At 39.9% G+C, this 20,794-nt stretch overlaps 1 protein-coding gene across 1 annotated transcript; it reads right to left on the bottom strand.

The window, feature by feature from the left end:
* Nucleotides 1-164: 164 nt before the first annotated feature.
* zranb1a (zinc finger, RAN-binding domain containing 1a) lies at nucleotides 165-20,244 on the bottom strand. Its single transcript, XM_017438570.3, has 10 exons — nucleotides 19,912-20,244; nucleotides 17,915-18,749; nucleotides 12,815-13,002; nucleotides 11,560-11,713; nucleotides 10,733-10,804; nucleotides 9,968-10,166; nucleotides 8,574-8,694; nucleotides 5,120-5,249; nucleotides 4,727-4,956; nucleotides 165-3,307 (listed from the first exon to the last, which is right to left on the bottom strand). Exons 2-10 carry the CDS (start codon nucleotides 18,729-18,731, stop codon nucleotides 3,092-3,094), a joined length of 2,127 nt encoding a protein of 708 aa, XP_017294059.1. The 5' UTR covers nucleotides 18,732-18,749; nucleotides 19,912-20,244; the 3' UTR covers nucleotides 165-3,091.
* Between the last annotated feature and the right edge of the window lie 550 nt (nucleotides 20,245-20,794).

Genomic DNA, 20,794 nt, shown 5'->3' with positions numbered 1-20,794 from the left:
CCCCTCCCCTCCCCTTCCCTTCCCTCTCTTCTTTATGATTTCCTCGTTCTATGGAAAGGCCAGGTTCTGTTTTGGGGCGGGGGCCGTCCTGTACTCTGCAAGAACAATAGCTGAAACTCCTTAGTGTCCTGACAATAGCAGAAGAGGCAGCCAGCAGTATGTTCTTTTTTTTTGTTTTGTTTTTGTTTTTTGGGAGTTCTTTCGTTTGTTTCTTTTTTTTTTTTTTGGTTTTTAGTGTGAGTATTTGTATTTGTTTCTTGTACAAGGTGAACATTTAGCATTCAGTGCAGTTCAAATAAAGAGATGATTCTGAGAACCGCTGGGCTGTTCTGATTCATTACGAAGCTAGAAATGGGATCAAAACTGCCATCCTGAACCATTTGGATCTATTCATATCGTCTTGTTGGAAGGTTAAATCAGAGCTACGCTGAAACCCCCCCAAGGTGTTGATTTGTTCCTGAGACTGAACTAACCCCACACCCCTTTAGTGTCGACCACAACAGATGACGAGAAGTTTTAGGATTTTTTCCAAAGCAGCTCGCTTCGAAACTCTTACCACACCCCGATGAGGTTTTTCCAGGAGCGAGGCCATTTTTTTTTTTTTTAAATATAAAGATGTCATAATGTTCAACTAAAGGTTCCTGACTCTTGTCGAGACCTGCAGAAACCTGAGTTCCGCTGCAGCAGTTGGTTTCGGGTCGCCTACGTTGTTTTGGAACATGGCTGAAAGTCATCGGGACCAGCTGGAGAACAGAAGCTGCCTTCGGGGGATTATTTCAAAACACACACACATATCTGACAGGTACAGCAGATTTTTTTTTTGTGAGCTTTTAAATAAGAAACTCTCATTTCAACAGCTTTTAGCTTCTTTTTAGACCACTGGTATTTATAGTCCAATCAAACTAATTAGTTCATAAAAAAAGAATCAGTTTGGGCTCCAACAGCATGTTTTACTTTTTTTTTTTTGCCTTTTGATATGGGAGCTGCTGAAGTATGATAATAAAAATTCTTACTAATGGCAAACAGGACATTGACATGTAACACACGTCCTCTCCTCATCATTAAATGCTTCTTTCTCCCATATTGACACAAAACCAGAATCCAGTCTTAGAAATGATTTAGATGTTTTCTTATCTGAATGTTTCTAATGTTCATTTAATCACTCTAAGCTCATGTTCTATCATATTTAAAATATGTCCTAATATAACTGCGTTAAAGGTTTCAAACCAAGAAAGTCAGTGGATGTGCGAACCACATGAAGACACTTTTTAAAGCAGCGGTTACCAAACTTCTGTTTTTGAAATGAAAAGTAAAAGTCGCAGAAACTCTGACCCTGACTGCTGCTGGTTAAACTATAAAAACTTTGCTAATAAGTCATTTAACAAAGAACCATTATATGATGATTTAAAAAAAAAAAACATTTATGCCAACTGTTATTAGATGAAAAAGCATAAAAAAGGTCAAATATGCTAATGTCAAACCAACTTTGACATCTTTCCCAACTTTGGAACCATTCTTAAGGAATCACGCAGTTTAGCTTCATATAGATTTATCATTTTTAACAAATTCCTCGAGTAATCTTGTCATTTGAGTTCTGAACACATTTAGAGTCGTCACAGATGAAGTGTATGACGACACCTGAACGCCTCTCCTCCGACCCACGTCAAAAAACCACAAACATGATTAATGGTAATTATTGAAATCTGCCTAATTTTATTTTTCCAGCAGATTATGGGACAGTTTTGAAAGCCGTGCGCTCGACAACGAGCGTTTATTTATTTATTTTTTAAATTTGCCTATATTTTGTAAATTTCCTCATAATTTTGCGTCACCAACAGACCTCCAACAGTCGCAGCCAGATAAGATACCTACAAGCTTTAAACCAAGAGCTTTTGTGGACGTTCTAACCACTAAAATCTATATTTTCTTACAGGGTCACACAGTTCAGCTTCATATGTTGTTTGTAATTTTACCAAACTGATCTCAGCCCTCAGGTTTGATATTCTTGAAGATTGCAATGCTGGTTAGAAATTTGAGGCATTGATTGCAGTTGCAGTGGAGATTGGTTAATATTGATTTTCTGTGGCCTTTGTAAGGAAACTGAAAGTTGATCCGATGAAAGTAAAACTGCTCGTGTTCAAGCTGCCCAGGCGGACTCCTCCGTGTGAGGATCACTGCCTGCCAGCTTCTAAAACCCAACCAGGCATTGGAAAATTAAAAACAAACAGCAATTAAGTTGATGCAAGTGAGTTAAATTTAATATTAATGCTCTCCATAGAAGAGGCCGAGTGTTTGGTTTTTCTCTTTTTTCCCCCACCAGCGTCATCAACACCACTCACTCTGAACACAAACAGGAGCTACCAGGTCACAGAAAAAATGTCAGTAAACTTCAATGTCGTCTCTTCCCCTCCCCACGGACAAATTGTAGCTTTTATCTGTGCAAAATAAAATACTTCAAGACTAAGTGAATCAAAAAAAAAAATAAAAGAAAACGGATTAAAATAAAAGAGAGGGCGTCAGAACCAAGAACAGGGCCTCTGTGTGCGTATGCACTCGAAGAAATAAATAAATCCAGCATCAAACAGGGTTTTCAGAAGGATAAGCAGTCAGGGAAACTAGTTATTTACCTCCTAACACACACACACACACACACACACACACACAGAATTAGCATCTTCTCAGGCAAGTCTGCAAATGTAATTCCTGATCTACTGCAGCTCAGGGAATCTTTAAATACTGCATATTTTTATTTCTTCTAGTATGTTCTTCAAGTAAGATACTTATAAGAAATGGGTGGTGGTGGAGGGGGGGTAATCTGGGTACAGGATGGCAAACAAGGTGGATTTTATGTGCTTTTATGGGAGAAGTCATCAGGATTCTGCTTCATAGTGCTGGTATCTTGTCTACCACAGAGCTCACAGATCACATGCATTGTTACAGGTGAAGGGTTTACATTTGTCAGGGAGAGGAGGGAAAGAAAAACAAAACAAAACAAAAAAAATCTAAATAGCAAAAGAACTCTCACTCCGAGCCTACATTGTCCACATTTTACGTTTTACTAGCTCTTCCGGTCTTCTCTACTTGCCCTCACTCACTCGTCTTCGTCCTCCTCCTCCTCGCCGTCGGACAGAGAGGCACAGGGGCGGAGCTGGCGGTATCGGTCCAGCCACTTCTCCACCATCTGGGTGACCAGCGGGTGGTTGCGGCGGCGCGAGCTCTTCTGCATGGCGACCAGGACGCCTCCTTCTGTCACGCAGCAGTCCAGCCACTCCCGCAGGAGCTTCTCCTGCTGCTCCTCGTTCCCCATCTGAGTCAAGAGGAGAAAAACGTGTTGAAAACCCTCCCGACACCAAACCGCTCGTGTCAGCAGAACTTGGGTCACGCCTCGTTCTTTTACCCGCTCCCAAATACATAGGAGCTCCTAAAAACTGGATCATTTGGTCCTGAACTCGTTTCAGCAGTTCTCTACTCGAGGTTTTGTGCCAACGTGACACACACTGACCTCATGTGCTCCTGCGTTATCACACACACGACGCACGAGAATCAAAGAATCCTTATTTCTGTTTGGTTAATTAAAAAAATAGAAAAAGGGCTTTAAATTAACATGTAAATTATACATCCAAACGTGCAGCTCAATCAGGAATAACGCGCTTTGACTTTTGGTTCTGTTACGTCACAACATTGATAAAATTTACAAAAAACTGAGGGGAAAAAAAAATTTAATAGACATCTATGGGACTTTGGTGAAACAAATGATACACCCCAGTCCTGTTTGGAGCTCGGAAGCTCAAGACTTCACCGTTAAACTGTTTTTAAAGTCTAAACAGGTCACAGAAAGTCGGGCTTTACATCTTTTACACCATCTCATGTTTACGTTTTCTGATTTTTTTCCCCCACAGAATTTTCAACTGACAGCCAATGTCACACACTCCTCACTTCCTTGACATTTTTTTTTTTTTTGCAAACCGACTCTTCCTCCTCCCACAACTCCTTTCAGTGCAGAGACAAATTATACATCAAAACAAAGGGATGTTTGTCTTCTTTCACATAATGTGTCTCTGTCGTCTCGTGCTGCTCACAGTTCAAGAATCTCTAAGCTCTGAGAGGTAAGCCTCAAACGGTCGCTGTCTAAATAACGAAAAGTCGGTCAGTTTTTGTTTATCTTTCATTAACTTGGCCGTCAGGGAGTGACAGACAGGTGTCCACAATGAGCCACTGGTAGCAGTTTTTACATCCATTTTGATCTTTGTTCTCTTTAGAGGCAGGGTTTACTGTTAAACTTCTGGCACAGTGTCCCTTCAGCCGACTGGGGCTACACTAATTAAAGAAAATGTTCTGAGTGTTTGTCAACCTTTCACGCTCTTAAACAAAGATTAGTCTTAGACTTGCTTGTTTTCTTTGTCCCTGTAAACCTGTTCACAGAGGCTGACACCCTGCCGTGTCTTAGCATACTGCTGCCACTTGGGGGCAGTCCTGGGAATATGAAACAATCTGAGTTGTGAGGCGTTTTTGATGAGATTGGATGAAATTCAACTTCCAAAAATCACTTAAATGTAAAAGATAAGTGTAGAATAAGTTATTTGACATCTGATGCTGCTTTTTTATACACTCAAATGAATAAAAAATATAAAAAAGCTGTCTCAGGTGAAGAAAATTAACAGTTCCCAGTTGCAGCTGTACTATTTTAGTGTATTATTAGTGGTAGTATTACAGTATTGGAGCTTACCTGTTGGGCGGACAGGAAGTGAATGTGCAGCAGCTTCCTCTCGCTGTCAACCAAGGGCAAGAACGTGACTGTGACATCATCATCTGTATTGAGGTTGGCGCCAGCACCGCGATTGTCGTATCCATCGTTCTCCATGGCCACCAGAGCGGAAAAGTGGCCCCGCGTGTAGCCCAGGGCGATGGGGCTCTTCCAGCAGAAACTCTGCTCCCATAACAGAGGCAGGTACACACCTGAAGACACGCAAAACAAGTCAGACGAGGCAGGGCGTGATGCTAATTACGCCCGCGAAGAACAGGCTGTTCGCTCAGATTAAACCCCGGTCTGAGCGTCTGCTGCGTGCAAATCTGAAGTGCATGCGTTTGCTCAACCTCTGTTACAAACGTGATGCGTCACCTTGAAAACGAGTGTATCCCAATGGTTCCCCACGGAAACTTTTGTAGTACTTCACTCCGTAGACGATGATCGGTCTTCGAAGAATATGTGCAAGAACAAAAATGTGGGTCTGCTCCAGGCTGGCCCCCGGCTGGCAGGGAGTGGAAACAAAAAGAAAAAGCTTTAGTTTCACATTAATATTTACAGTTTAAATGTAAAAACGATGCTGCAGATCTTTAAACATTTCATTGTAAGAGCCATGTTATCCACTGGGCAGAAGTGAAAAAAGAACAGTATTTTATACGTAGTATGTTTTTAAAACAATACACTCCATTTATCAAAGTTAGAATATGATAACACACACAGTAGTGTGCAAATGTTTTAAACCAAACCTCACTTCTTTACACTTGGCTTCCAGGGAGGCAGACTTTTGGCTACATTTTTTTTTCTTCTAATTTTCTGTCTAGTTGTTTACAAAATCATGACAAAAGTTAGGTTTTTACCTCCAGATGTTCACATTCCTATCAGCAGCAAACAAACAGTATCTGGGTGTCACGTTTTTAATAAACAACTATAATAAAGTGTTAAAAACCTGACAAATCCCTGAGAGATCATCCTTCAGTTGATCATGTACTTCAGTGGGTCACAAAGTTGGGAAATAAAATAGAAAAATGGTGGTTCTTGTCATTATAACCCTTGTTTTGCTGGCCTAATTGTAATGTTTGGAGACTTTAACCAAAGATCGCTCTTTGGGAATCCCCTTATTGATGCTGAAACACAATTTTAAAAATTTCAAATTGCGCCATCTTTGGTATTTTTAAATCAATTCAATTCAATGAATAGGAATAAGTTGTGTCTCTGACAGGCTGCTGGTAAAAAAAAAAAAAAAAAAAAAGTGCCTGAAGACACAATTTAAAGTTTGTTCCTTTCCAAGTCATCCATTATGTGTCGACTCAATGCTGGTTCATCTCAAGTTTAGGAGTCTTTCATGGCAGAATGAGTCATAGGTCAGGGTTATGTGGCTCAACAGACTAAAACAAAATAGCATTCCTCTGCAAATGATCGGGTACTTGACTGGAAAAAAAAAAACAGTGAAAAAGCAGCCAAAGTTCAAAAAAGGAAAACTGCTCAAGGTGAATTGCAGGAGGGTTTGGCTAATTGGAACCAAAAAAGAAAAAAAACAACAAACAAATACAACATTTGAACAGTGCTGTACTTCAAAACCCTAATTTACAATACCTGTTAAACATTATGAATGTCACAACCTCATAGGTGTAGTTGAGGTGGATCGATGAGGCCGATGCAGAAACTGATTTTTAGAAACCAGGGAAGCCGATGGTAGACACAACACCCCTTTTTGTTTTGTCTTAATATGTATTTTTACATTTAACAATGACTGCTTAACTTAAATAAATGTATATTTACCAACCCTTGAAAAAAAACTTGCACACAACATATAGAAGAGAATTCTCATTTAAAAATAAAAAAAACTAAACTAAACTGATCTACAATAAGCAGGTTGTAGTAGCAGCTGCTGAATCTTCATTTTCCTGCTTTGGAACTGATTAAATATAAACAGGACTGGACAATTTTCTTCTTTGAAAAAGGGGCCAATATAAGCTGAATATAATTGAGCAGTCAAATAATTGGTTTACCTGGAGTACATCACCCAAATAAGCTGACCGTCTAAAGAAACATCAGGTTACAGAATCAGTTCTTTCCAAAGAACGAATGTTTCCCTTGGCAAGAAAATATAAACACACTCTTCTAGAAAAGACCAGTTCTCCCAGCTCAGTAGATCATAATCTACACTGAATTGTGATGACTGTTTTGGGGTCATGTCACACATCTAAAAGGCTCTGTGGTTCACTTACAGCACAAAGCGTTGTACAGGAAGGTGTTCAGATCGTACGTGTATTTTAAACACTGACACGACTAAAAGTAGTAAAGAGGCCTTACAGAAGTACCACCACCACCTCACAGCAACACTGCCCTCCTGATTGTCTTCATGTCAACCTCTCTCCTCCTGCATCTGAAGCAACTGAACAAGCAGAAAACAGCGTAGCTACTCATAAATACACCAACGTGGTCAAAGCTAGCTTGAAAAGGCACATTCGCTCATCGAGTGAGCTGCACGAAAAGTGACTTTGTGTTTCGTCCAATCATCTCATCTGTCCGTCACTGTAAAAGCCTTGGAGGAGGTTATCAGATGGTTGGTTTTTGCTGCGTTTGTTTATACTGACAGTAGAGTAGCTCTCAGCCGTTAATCCCAAGGTCACATGTCGTGAGGAAGCGCTGCCTCAGCAGGCGTGCCAGAAAAGTAGATCAGCCGTCTGTAAACCTGCAACACCATCTTAGAGGATCTTCAGTAACTGCTTCCGCTCTTCCCGACATTCCCAAACCATCCACCTTCCACAGATCTACCTTTACTACTCCATTCACACAGGAATGTTATTAAGACTGTGAACATATTTATTGTTTGAAAAAACAAAAACTGAACTCCTATTCAGCTGAATTATGCAGTTTAAAAAAGGTTGGAGTGCTGCTAAAACAAAGAAGCTCTTAGAGTCAAAAGAGAAGACTAACACTGAAATCCACTTCACAGGAAATAAAAACAAACATCTTAAATTGTGTAAAATGCTACGAAACAGAGCTACACTTGTAATCTTTACAGCAAATCGGGTATCAGCCTGTTTAAACACTCCACTGCATAAACAAAGACATAATTATACATTCATGTGCACGTATCGTGACCATTTGAGCAGGCAACTGAATATTTTACCTTCTGTGTTTCTTTCTGTAAATTTACATATTGCTTGTAAAAAAAGACCATAATTTACATGGACAACCAAGCAATTAAGCAAAGCACACACATGAATATTTACCTGTTTAATTTAGTTCATTATTCTGCAGCATTTTTAACAAAATATCAATATTGCTTTTCCTGTTTATTATTATTACTTGTATGCTTTTGGATGTTTTAGTCCATGTAATGAGTCACAACCTGGCTGTATGCTCAGTGCTCTGATAACTGGTAATTTGTTCAAGTTTCCCTTTTACTATTTGAATTTGTTCACATAATGCAGCAAATATTCTTTCACACAGTGTTAGCTGAAGTAATACAAGTGTGCATTGTGCAAGAATCAAAGGAAATCTATAGATTTATTTCAACAAATCTAAATAAAAACATTCATTTGATATGTTAAAAAAAAGTAGTGAACTTCCTGTTTTGTGAATGTGGATCAGGAACAAGTCAACATCTCTTCTTACAAACTTGGTATAATTTGTTACTAGAGGACATTTGAAACTTTAGGTCATGAACCTTATTTTGTTTTAATATTTTCCTAACTTATTCATTTATTATGAGATGCTGACTCGTTTGCTTCCCAGAACAACACACCGCACTGGAGTCACCGTTCTTCATTTGATAGATACTTGGAAGGAAGTGAGTAAACATAAAGAGCCTCATAATTACCTGGCTGGCCAAAGACAGGATGAACGCCCAGTCTTCCTGCCACTGCTCCTCTCGGAGGGAAAAATGTAAACCGAAGCTCTGCGAGTACCAGGACTCCCACTCCTTCCAGCGAGTGTAAAACCTAACACACACACAAATTTGATCAAAAACAGGGTCCTGCTTGCACAGCAACATTTGGTTTTTAATCTTTTACAACACAAAGAAGTGAGAGTCTGAAAAAGCTTAATTAGACACACAACAATCTGCACATGATGATAGAAATGTACACAAAAAGCACATTACTTCAACTTTTTTCAGGGTTATTAAACCTGTATGGTTCATATAAAAACATTACTAACACGTATATAATGGGGGTTATAATCTTTTCTTTTGGTGAAGCATTTCATGCAGACAATAACGATTCCGAGTTGATGTAAAAATGTCAAAAATCGATTCTTATTCCACGTTTATAACACCGTGTTGCAGGACTGAAGTGAGAAACGAGCAGTTCATGGTGCTGCACACTGAGACGAGGTGGGCTGTGAAATCAATCATTTGTTGTTTCGATTCTGGCTTCGAACAATAACAAACAGTGTAATCAATAAAAACAATCATTAGAAATGTTTCGTCATGGTTTGCTTTCTGAGTGTGCTCTCATGATTTCCCTCCTGAGCCTAGTTTCGATGAAAATGTTTCAATATTCATGAAGATTTGGGTATTTTCATTTAATTTATTCACTGAAATTTTATTAATCCACCATTGGATGAAGACACTTCTTAGGCAAAAAAAATATTTCAAAAAATAAAGCTTTGTAATACATAATAAAACATGGAATATCAAAAAATTTTTAATGAAATTTGGGGAGTAAAAAAATAAATAAATACATAAAAAATAATACAATATATTGGAAGTGTACAAAGTATACTGCTGATTATTTGTGTTCAAGACTTCAACAGAACAAGGAATTTAAAAAAATATGTTTTTTACTGCAGGGGTAAAGCAAAATATTAAGTTTATTTTAAATCAGTGATTTTATGATCAGGACTTTGTTCAAAGTGATGCATCAAGATGCATTTTTTATTTGTTCAAGATGTGTAAGGACATTTAGTAAAAGGACTAAAGGCTGCAAGTAAATAATGGGGGGGAGGGGTGAAGCACAAGTGTTTAAAAAATATAATAATTAAATGGTAAACATAATAATTAAATTGTTTAAATAAAAGTACAGGAAAGCCTAGGAAACTACAACCCCCATGAACAACTTAACACTCCTAATTTAATGGGCACAAAACTTTTTATTTTGAAAAAGCTCAACTTAAAGAAACAATTCCTTATATTCATTTTCCTTCAGATCTAAATTGGGTACAGCATAATTGTAGTCACATAATCTTAGTGTTTTGTAGGCCTGAGCGTCTCACCAGTGGGAGCAGTCGTGCAGGCTGTCATGGAGGGTTTTGCGGAGGACAGAGTCCTTGTCGTAGATTCCCCAGGTGGCCTGCAGGACCGAGTCCAGCAGACAGTCTCCGGCCGTGCGGTTCCACAAGGCGTAGAGACGACTGTCCAGGCGTGTGCCCAGCTCCAGGGACCAGTTTATAACAGGGGACTCCTCTTCTAGTTCTACAGACCAAAAAAAACAGGCAAAATTAAGGAGAAGGAGGTGAAAAAAACAGACAAACAGAATGACTGCCTCCACCAAAATCATGATTCACAGATCTAAAAGAAGGCAACAAAGTGAGGTTCTCAAAAGGAGGAGATCATTTTTAGGATTTGGTTTTACATTTCCCTTATTTAGCTGCAGAGATGACTTTACAGAGAAGAATATTTGAAGTGGGAAAACATGCTAAAATATGATCAAAATGCTTTGTTTGGTCTAAATATTTTCTGTGCAGAAGAAAATAAATCTCCACTCCCACGTGGCCTAGTTTTCATGGATTAAGTAGGTCGTAGGACTCCTTTTATAGCTTCAGCACAGCACACGGACTCACATGAATGTTCTCTAACATTCACACACCAACAAGACGGAGGTGACAGTGTCCCGTTGGTTACATGTATGGTAGGGAAGCTTTGAGCTTGATTAACCTAATTACAGAAAGGTGTACGGATGAAGCAGGAGGCGGTGAGCTGGTAGGAAACCGAACAGAGAGAAAGTTGTTTTTACATCCAGATGAAAAACATCTCATCACCTTTCTGAACGTCTCGATCCAGCACATCATCAAACAGCTTCTCCTGGACAGCAGGTGGCAAATCCTCTATATCTGCGAAGACACATGGGAAAGATTTGCTGTTATGAGCGTTTTTCAGTAACTGAAGCAACATCAGCTCCACGTTAACGACCCCACAGAGAGGGACGTTCTTCTCGGTTCCATTCACCGCATGACATTTTGTCAATGGTGGACTGTAAACACGAGCTCTGTACAGCGGGTTGCGTTTCTGTGTATTGAACTGGGCGTACACGAAGCCAGAACACTGGTGGCTATTCTCTGGGTCGACAGTGGACGGCATTGGGTTTCTCTGAGAGCAACTGCGCTGCTGGCTTCAGGCCAAACGCGGCCCGCAGCAAAATACTGAACGTTGTGCCCACAAACAGTCAAATCCAGGAGCGAAGCCTGAATGAGCTCTTATCAGCCAGAATACTGGTGGTTCTTAAAAACAAAAGAAAAGTTTCAGTGAGGGGGTTAGTCACGCCAACAAGATTGTTTACAAGTTCTCAGATGAGGGAGAGATCATTCAGGTTTACATATTCATAATAATCCCAAATTAAACACAGAATTCATTATTCTCCTTTAATCTTTGCTGCAGAGTATATGATGAAAGCTTTATTCACTCAGTGAAAAGATCATTTTAACAAAGATTATGTCATGCGTTTGCTAAAAATCAGGAAATAACTGTTCTGCAAAACAAATAAAGACTGTTTCACGCTGAGAAGAACAGGGGAACTATTAAACTAGGTTAAACGTATTAAAAGGAGTGCCAACAATGTAAGTGGTGCGACTCTCATGATGCCAAATACCTGCAGGCAGAGTGAAGGTGACCAAATCTGTGAGGAAGTAACAAGCAAAGTCCCCTTTGCGCTGATGTAGTGAAGCTGCGATCTCCCTGCGGATCTGCTCCGTCAGCTCAGGACAGACCATGGAGGGGATACACTTTGCTGCCTGCTGGTTCACCTTCAAAAGAAAAAAGGACACAGATGATGTGGAACTTAACTTAAACAATGCTCCCAAACTAGAGACTTGACTTTGTGAAGTTGAAATTTTTAGGAAGGCGACAATTACAGATTTCGTTATCCTCAAGTAAGCAAACATCTTTGGAGAAATCTGACTTTCATTTCATTATTTTCTGATTCAAAGCGTGTTTCCCATGCCAAAAAAGAAGAAGCTGGTCTGAGCTACGATACATTCGTTACAATAAGTTTTAATAACTTCTGTCACTCTTCTGAAGGCTTTCAGTTTCCTCTATGAATGCATTTTAACTCCTTCAACACCGGCGCTTCAATGGTTGCAATAAGAAGTTCCAAAGCTTCTATAATAAATAGCGTTTTGCCCATTACATAGTATAATCTTTGTTTGATTTTCACACAGCAGATTGCTGGGTTTCAGAGGCAGGATCAGCTGTTTATCGTCACATAGCAGTTAAAGTTGCAGCATCAGACACACTCCCATCTGTGCATCTGTTTATTATTATTATTCTGTCAGCCACTTCTATTTAAAGCAACTGAGAAGTGAGGAATTTAGGGAAATCTATAACACTGAATGAGTTTGCAACAAATCTTATAACATTAACACCATATTAGAGTGAAACATATCGTAGATACTTAATTAAGAGAAAAATCTGAATTGTGACATTCAACTACGATGACTAATCTTCTCCTGATCCTATGGAAATAGACTATTTTACGCTATGGTCCTGTTCAGACCTTGCATGAACATCTGTCTTGTGTGATCAGACTCCAAGTGAGCAGCTCTGACTGAGAGATTAAATGTACACCTCAAAACAAATTTAGATTAGATGTCAGTTAGCAGCTCTGTATGAATAAGGTTTGCTGATGTTTGTTACAATTACAGTCAGACATCTGAACTGTGTTATTATTTTGACAACACAGCTCAAAGCTTTTTAGTTCAGGGTTATTTAGTAGATGAGTTTTAATAAGCTTATTTATCTAAGAGACGTGATAAGAGAGAAAGGAAGGCTGATAAGATGATTAGTGACTTCACGAAGTAAACACAATAAACTCCACAGTAAAACGGTGCACTGCACTGCACGCCTACCTCCGTCAACAGGATAGCCAGCATGTCCTGCCTCTGGAAGCGAATAGCCAAATGGACCAGGGTGAAGCCGACGTCAAACGCCGAGGCCCGGTTGAGGAGCTGCACCTCTTCGGCAGTGAGCTGTCGGGCGATGTCACCGCCAGACGACTTGTAGGCCTCGACAGCTGCCAGGTCTCCCTCCACAACACCTGCAGCAGAGAGGGACACAAACAGGATGGGGCTTATGTAGATATAGTAACACACATTATATAGTACAATACAACGTGAGCCCAGAAACGGTCATGAAAATGATAGAAACCTCTAAACTTCTGCGCAATTTAGCTTTCAAACCAATGTAGTATTAAGGTACAACTGCATGTATGGGTACATATAATTCTAAATACTTTGGGTTTCTCATTCCAAACTTCTTCCACAAGAAAAGGACATGAATGTGAACACATTTATATTCCAAGAATTCCTTGAAAGAATGCATATCGCCCGCCACCTTTCATGCCAGAGTTTTAGACAATCATCTTGTGTTGAGAAATGACAAAGTTGCAGTCGCTTTGGTCAAACCTCAAAATTAAAGTATGAACAGCCTTATGCAATATTGCAAGATGTCACATTTAGCATGTGTTGTAAATGACTGTCAGCTACTACCTCGTCGATTTTTAGCTCCGTATCTGTAAAACTGACTGAGTTAGAGCCATTTTTGTGTAGGGTTATTAGCTGTGACGGCCATCTTGAGCTGGACTGACTCCAAACGTTAATCAGTTGTAGATTCAGTGATTATTTCCTGAATGTTTCATTAAAATCTGTCTTTGGGGGATCAGTGTAGATTACCACCATGACGAATTTCAGGTCAGAATCTGTAAAAAACTTAACTATTTTTTTGTGTTTTTGAAGGTCAACTGGCTGAGACAACCATTTTGAATCATTAATCAGCTGTAGATGTATTATTAGTTTCTGCCAATTTTATTAAAAATTTCTCCAGTGGTTCATGAGACATTTAGGCAGACACACACACACACAGAAAAAACCATTACAGCTTTGCCCTTCGGCAGCTGATGATAACGAATAAATTCATTTGACTCTAAGAGCAGCTTCCACTCTGTTGTTTCTTGATTTTCATACAAGAAACAACAAACACAGCTTGTCATATTTAATACACATTCTGCCAATATGTCATAAAGTTTGCAATCAAAATTTATTTGCTTTAAAGTTTAGGAGAAATCAGCAAGTAAGTCAAACGCACACAAAACGCAGATCTCGGGGTTTTGACGTCAGCCGACAGTTCTGATGACCTCTGGATGTAGCTGCTCGCTAACCCGGCGTGAGAACAGCAGACACATTGTCAGGCGACAAGCTGAACAGACAGAGCCGTGCAGCTTAAAACGCAGCGCTAGCTGTTAGCTGTGTCAGACAGAGGGCAGGCTGTGCAGATTAGCGCCAGCACCCTCCCTCCTCTCTTCTTTTTTGTGGACCCTGTAGTTTTAACATCTGTTATGAGTGAAACGCGCAGCAGCTAAGTGGCACATAGAGCGCAGAGGGGCTGGCGACTGTAAACAGACTGCCTTTTGTGAGGATGTTCTTTCTGCCAGGGAAGAGGATGGCCACCCAGCTCGTGTTGCACATGCCGGGTGACATTTTGCAAACACAGATCTATAAATAAATGCAGAATCACTTTGGCTGGGATGTTCTGCAACAGCAGCAATGACAAAAGATCTTTTAAAGGAGCCGAAATATATGATGACTTGTTTTAGAAATCAATAAGTATTTCTGCTCGTCGCTATAAATTCAGATGATAAACTTAAGCTTAATCTTACATGAAATAATCTAAATATATATTTTCATAGTAGCGATATACTGTTAACTTAAAAAAAACCAATAAAAACAAACAAACAAACTGGACTAGTCTGCCTGGAATAGCAGTCAAATTTTCTAGCAGTCAAATTTTCGACTTTTACTCCTCAATGAACAAACATAATCAGAACTTCTCTCCTTTATTTTTAGTTCTAAAAAGGGAACAACTCAAAAACTTATTTTGTGTTTTTAAGAAATGACAATCTCACTCCAAATACAGTTCAGTGAAAAATGTTTTTTTGTGGAAAAGTAAAGAGATGTGCAAAAGTCTTCAGTCATCCCTCATTTCTTTAAGTGTTATCTGAGTGGGCTGTGATTGTTGGGAGACTAGTTAGTGGCTTAAAATCACAAGAAAATACAAGAATATTCTGCTGCAGTCTCTCTGAACTCAAATGTTTACGACCAAATGACCAGCAAGCCGCGTGGCCACGTTTTGATCGGCCTGTTTTTTGAAAAATGGCTTGCAAAACTGCATTCATGGCCACCTCTGGCTGCTTTGTACCCAAACATTTGAAATTTAATCTGCTGGAGTACATTTTAGAAATGAAGATGGACAGATCTGGACCAGTTTTTCAATAATTATTTATCATCTCTGTGGTTTAAAGACTCGGATGCTTTCTGTCAGAGGGGAGCGCCTGTGCAGGTGTAAAAATACAGCTAACGTTCTTGTGACTGGTTGGAGACTCCCACGTCGACTCTACTTCAGGAGATAAGATTCCTCTGTGACTTTCACAGGGTTCTCAACTTTCCTGCGTGAGTATTAGAGGCATCTTTTCTCTTGAAGTAGAGTCGTTGTAGAAGTCTCCAACCAGTCACAAGAACCCTGCGAAAGTCGAAAGACATCCTTAAGACAGTCGGGAGACTCCCTCATGAGTGCCATTTGCGAACTTTTCACAGCACAGTGAGATACCATTTAGTTTCCAAGATGTTTCTCCTTTAAGAAGCCCCGTGTTGGGTCTTTGCTGGAGATTCTTAAAGTCATAAATTTCTAATTATCTGCTGTGAATAGTTTCTTTTAAAGACACAGTTTAAAACGTTAAAAAAGTACAAGATAGTCTGCTTCCTGGAAGCAATGTGGAAAGACATTAGAAGAGATTTAAAACTGGTGTAGCATACTGTACGTCACATTCTCAATCAGAATGAAACAATTAAAACGCCTTATTTTTGTTCTCTGAATGACATTTATATGTGCAGAATCTCCAAAACACCCTGCAGAGCAGAGGGTGGAAGAGTTTAGTCAAGTAGCTCACTACCCCCCTTAAAAATCAGCTGCAACAAAGAAAAACAGCTCAAAAGACCAGCTATATAAGAAAGCTTTGTTATTCTGCTCTTGTTGTGTTTGACCGAAAGAATGTCAAAGAAAACATGGCGATATTCCCGATCCAAGTATTGTGTCTACTTTTCCATAACATGTTTTTCATATCAATTGGCAAAAGTGTGCAAGCATGTTTTGGACCCTGAACAATGTAAAGGGAGGCATTCTTTTCTGACAAGTCACAGCAAGACAATGGCCTGCTCTATGTAACATGAGCAGCTTCTGTTTCATCAGTGATATAAAGTAACAAACAACTTTACAGCCAAAAATGTTGTTGCACAACTTCTGCAAACAAATTCAACCATTATTCGGTTGAACTTTTGTCACGAGCTGCCGACATTCTTTGGCTGGGGAGACAAAAACTCAGATGATGAAGAAGATTACGCTTAGCACTGGAGGGTAAAGTGAAGCTCCTCCACGCTGCTTCCACTCTCTAATCCTATAAACATCATCACAAGCAACGGCAAACTATAATCACGTATGCAACGTTTGCAGGGAGGAGAGTGAAACAATTTGCAGTTCCCGTGAAACGAAACAATATCGCAAAAAACCAGCGCGCCCTTCCTTATGAGGGGGGGAAGATTGAATCAATAGGACTACACAACTGTTGGAGCACAGAGCTCTGAAACAACAGAAGGGGGAGAGAAGTGAGACAGAGTTTGAGATCAAAGGAAGTGCTTGGCGTCGGTCAAAATGTGCTGCTTGACTCGAGCACTTCCTCCACCGACAAACAAGTCAGCTGACAGTATGACTGAAATAAAGCTGCATTATTAGGAACTAAAAATCAAAACCGCAGGGGAATGCGGGTTAAATTAAAGGCCTAGCATTACTTATGAATGCATATCACCCGCCACCTTTCATGCTACAGTTTTAGACTAAGACAACTTATGATGAAAAATGGAGTTGAAGCCATTTTGATTAAACCATAAAAACACTGAACAAATTTGTGTGATATCATGCATGATCTGATAGTGCTTTTAATGTGTTTTGGTAACGATTGTCAGCTACTACCACACCAAATTTCAGCTCAATAGCTGTAAAATTAACCAATTTAGAGCCATTTTTGTGTTTGCTGAGATGGCTTTGTTATTGAGACCATCTTGAATTAGACTTACTCCAAAAGTTACAGTTGTGGATGTCAACAGAATTTCTTGTTTTCACCTTTGGCAACGGGTGATAAAAATAAAAATAAAAAGTTTAAATTCAAAGTCTCACTGTAACACAACAGCAAAACTGTGAAGTGCAATCAGTGCAAAGGTCGTGGGTGTACTGCTGATCATGTGTCGCCTTCGTGCTCTTTTTTTCTTTTTTGCTGTTGACAGTTTGTCATAATTTGTCAGGGCTATTTTTGCCTCTGAGAGGCCCTTGCTCAGAACATAAGCGCCACTGTTTACAGGGTGTGTTGACTCGCAGCCAGGACAGACTCTGGTCCACAGGCCCCACTCTCGCTGCACAGCCCAGACGGCTCATTCATCTACACCAGCTGGGAAGCACTCGCCCCCTCTCAGGTTCTCAACGATGCTCTCAGTGGCACATCAAGAGCAGAAAGGGCCTTGGCAGTAAGTTGGATTAGCTTTTCGAGTCTTCCTTGTGCTGCCATTTATAATAATTATCACCCACCGCTGAAGGCAAAAGGCAGAGCAACAATGTTTTTGCCCAGCTCTGTGTTCATTTGTCTGTACAGTTAGCAAAATATCTCACAAGTCACTGAATAAATTTTAGATAGATAAATAAATAAACTGAATAATGTTATATTCAAGGTTTGACCAAAATGGCTAAAACTGTAATTTCTCAACAGATGATCTTAGCCTACATCTCTGACTTGAAAGTCAGTGGGTGATGTGAATTTGCCCCCTCCCCCTTTAATTTTTTTTATAAATTGGTCCAATTTACTTGTTTAAAGCCCTTTCAATTACAGCATGACAAAACATGCAAACACTTACCAGCGCAGGCACTGAGAAACAGCCAGTCTGTTTTCCTCATTCGGTTTCTAATCTGCTTCAGCTTTTTGAAGTCGACTTCTTGCTCCTCTTTGCTCATGGCTCCAGCTGCCAGCTCTATCCTCTGGAAGTCCATCTTGACGTGGTCTTCCCGCTTCGCCATCGGAGGGGATCTTCTTTGGCTCTGGCTTCCACTGCAGCCGCCCCTCCATCGAGCAACATCCTGCTCAATGATTAGGGGAGAGGACTCGGCGGACTCCGGCAGCTCTAAAGACTCCTGGTTGTTAGGCTTGGGGAGATCACACACAACACACTTTGTAGTTCTGGGTAAGTTCTGGTAAGTGCATGTGGTACAAGTCCAGTGCTGTTGGTGGGTGTTGAGTCTGTTCCTGTCATTATACTCCTCACACGTGTCCACAGGAGAGTGGACAGCAGGACGGCAGCCTGAAGTCTGAGGGGACTCTGTGGGGCTGCTGGTCCTGGGGCGCTGGCACAGACACTGAGTGCAACGAATGGCGCGTGGCCAGTTGAGATAGGTGCACATCTGACAGGACCACTTGTTGGCGATCTCAGCCATGCTGGAGGATCTGACTCTGGGTCTCGCACTGGAGTCAGTACAGATGAGAAGACTGCTTCCACTCTCAGTTCTTGGAGGATCCCATTCTAGACTGGGATCCAAATCAGGACTGTTTTTGTAAGGCTCCTCCGTGATGATGGGGCCCCTCAGCCTCGGTACGCAGCACATTGTGCACTTGATTGCAGATGCCCAGTTCTCATAGGTGCAGTAGTCGCAGGCCCACTTCACCCTCGGTTCCGTCATTGTGGGCAGCTTTTATTCCTGGTGGGTCACATCCAGACATAAAGACTTTAGCATTTATAAGTACAAAAATTACTGTTTAGAAATACCAAATACGAAAATAGCAGCTACAATCTAAGCTAATCTGCAATACCCATTGGGCCATTTGGTTACATAAAAGACTTAAACTTACAGAATACAGACTCTATACATAAAAACAACACTTATTATAAAATAAATAAAACTACAATAACATCACAAAAAAGGAGGAAAGACAGTGGTCAATCATGATTACATAGATGGTCTCTCTTTGGAAACTATTAGTTTTAATCTAAAACGATGCCAGTCAGAGTTTAATTTGATTTCTGCAAATAGGAAATTCTACATAATAAAAACAGTGATACAAAAAAGCTCCATGCTCAAAAAGTTTAACATAAAAGGCATTTTATGATCCCCACTGAATGGGGCCAGTGACTCTATTTATATAAACTTAAAAAAAGTGGGCTAAGCACTGAGCCTTGCAGTACACCTGTATTATTATTATTATTATTATTTTTAAAAGGACATTTCGCAACGAAAACACACAGTTCACAACATACAAGACATAATTATACCACTGTAAGATTAACTTAGAAGAATGTAAAGCTAATAAAGTTCAAAATATCATGGCTTTTTATGTCAAATGGGTTTTTTTTAGGTCCAGAAATACTCCTACAACTATGATGCCGTGATCAAGCAATTATTTGACCTGTTAAGACAAAACAAAGACAAAAGAAATCATCAGTCTCTAAGAAATTGGTGACAAAAATACTTCAAAAGGAAGTAAACAATTAATTTATTGTCAATGCTACATTAGCTGATGAACTCTCCCCCTTCTCATTATATCAGTTTATATGTTGTTAAAAAGCTAGCTTGTACCTTTTGGTCATCTTTAAATAGAAACTGGAGGCTTAATGTGATTGAAACTGCACATTAGCTGTTTATAATTAGCGACAGTGTTAAGTGTGAAAAACAGTCAGTTTGATTCACATGACGAGCACATTTTTTCGGGATGTTTCATTCTTTAGCCTGAGCTAGCTCGCCAGCTAGCAAGCTAACCTCGGAGCTAACGTTGCCCTAAGTTGTCAACAAACATCTCTTTAAACAATATTTATAAGACGGGAACCAATTTTGAATATTAGAAGAACAATACGCAACGTCTTACCGTTTCGTGACTGTGTTCGTCTCAAACGCTGCGGAAAACCACAACAAACCCTTCTTGTCCAGCAACCCCCTCCCTCCTCCACCACCTCCTCCTCCTCCGGCTCAATCAAACCTCTCCCAATCCGAATCGTTTGGACTCCTTCGTTTGATCACATGTTTACCTTTACGGACTCGATAACCTCTAGCAGAACTAGGGGAGCCATTCACAAGCCTTCCGGAGTTCTCGAATTATGGTATAAATCCGTGGCGCTCCATGGTTTAGGCTGCCTCCGTCTAGTTTAATGGCGACAACGGCAACACAAACGAGAAGCAGAGCCAAAATAAACGCTAGCCAGCCTTCGTCACCAATCATCTGGGCGAGCTCGCGATGTGATTGGATGAGCGAGAGCACCGTGGTGCCTTCAGGAACCGCCGAAATATTCGAGACCACCGTGAAATTCCACGATTATACAAGAACAAAAAACAGTTTTGGCGTAGGTGATACATTTCTTTTGTTTTTATTTTCCTGTTTTTTTATTATTTTTATCTATTTTATTATTTTGCTAAGCTGTATCAAATCAGAGGTAATTTGTACTTTGCTGTAGAAATTTCGATATTTATTGATTTTGTTGATAAAGGTATGCATTATGAAAAGCAAATAAAACCAAATTACATCTAAAACGACCAGTTACCAGATAAATATTTTCATACAGTACTCGGAAACACTTTGCCAGTCCAGAATTACAAATATTGACCTCTATGTTACATCACTGTTTGTTACAACAGTTTGAACGTAACATGAGCATCTTTGTAAATAATGGCAAGCCAATTTATCATATAATACTTACACAGCGTCAAAGCAGACACCATTATCACCTTTATTATTATTAGCCACTTTTTACCAG

Source organism: Kryptolebias marmoratus, linkage group LG17 (assembly GCF_001649575.2).
Source record: "Kryptolebias marmoratus isolate JLee-2015 linkage group LG17, ASM164957v2, whole genome shotgun sequence".
In the NCBI taxonomy this organism is placed as follows: domain Eukaryota; kingdom Metazoa; phylum Chordata; class Actinopteri; order Cyprinodontiformes; family Rivulidae; genus Kryptolebias; species Kryptolebias marmoratus.
The sequence above is the reverse complement of the archived record's forward strand: the minus strand, read 5'-3'. Positions and strand labels throughout refer to the sequence as shown.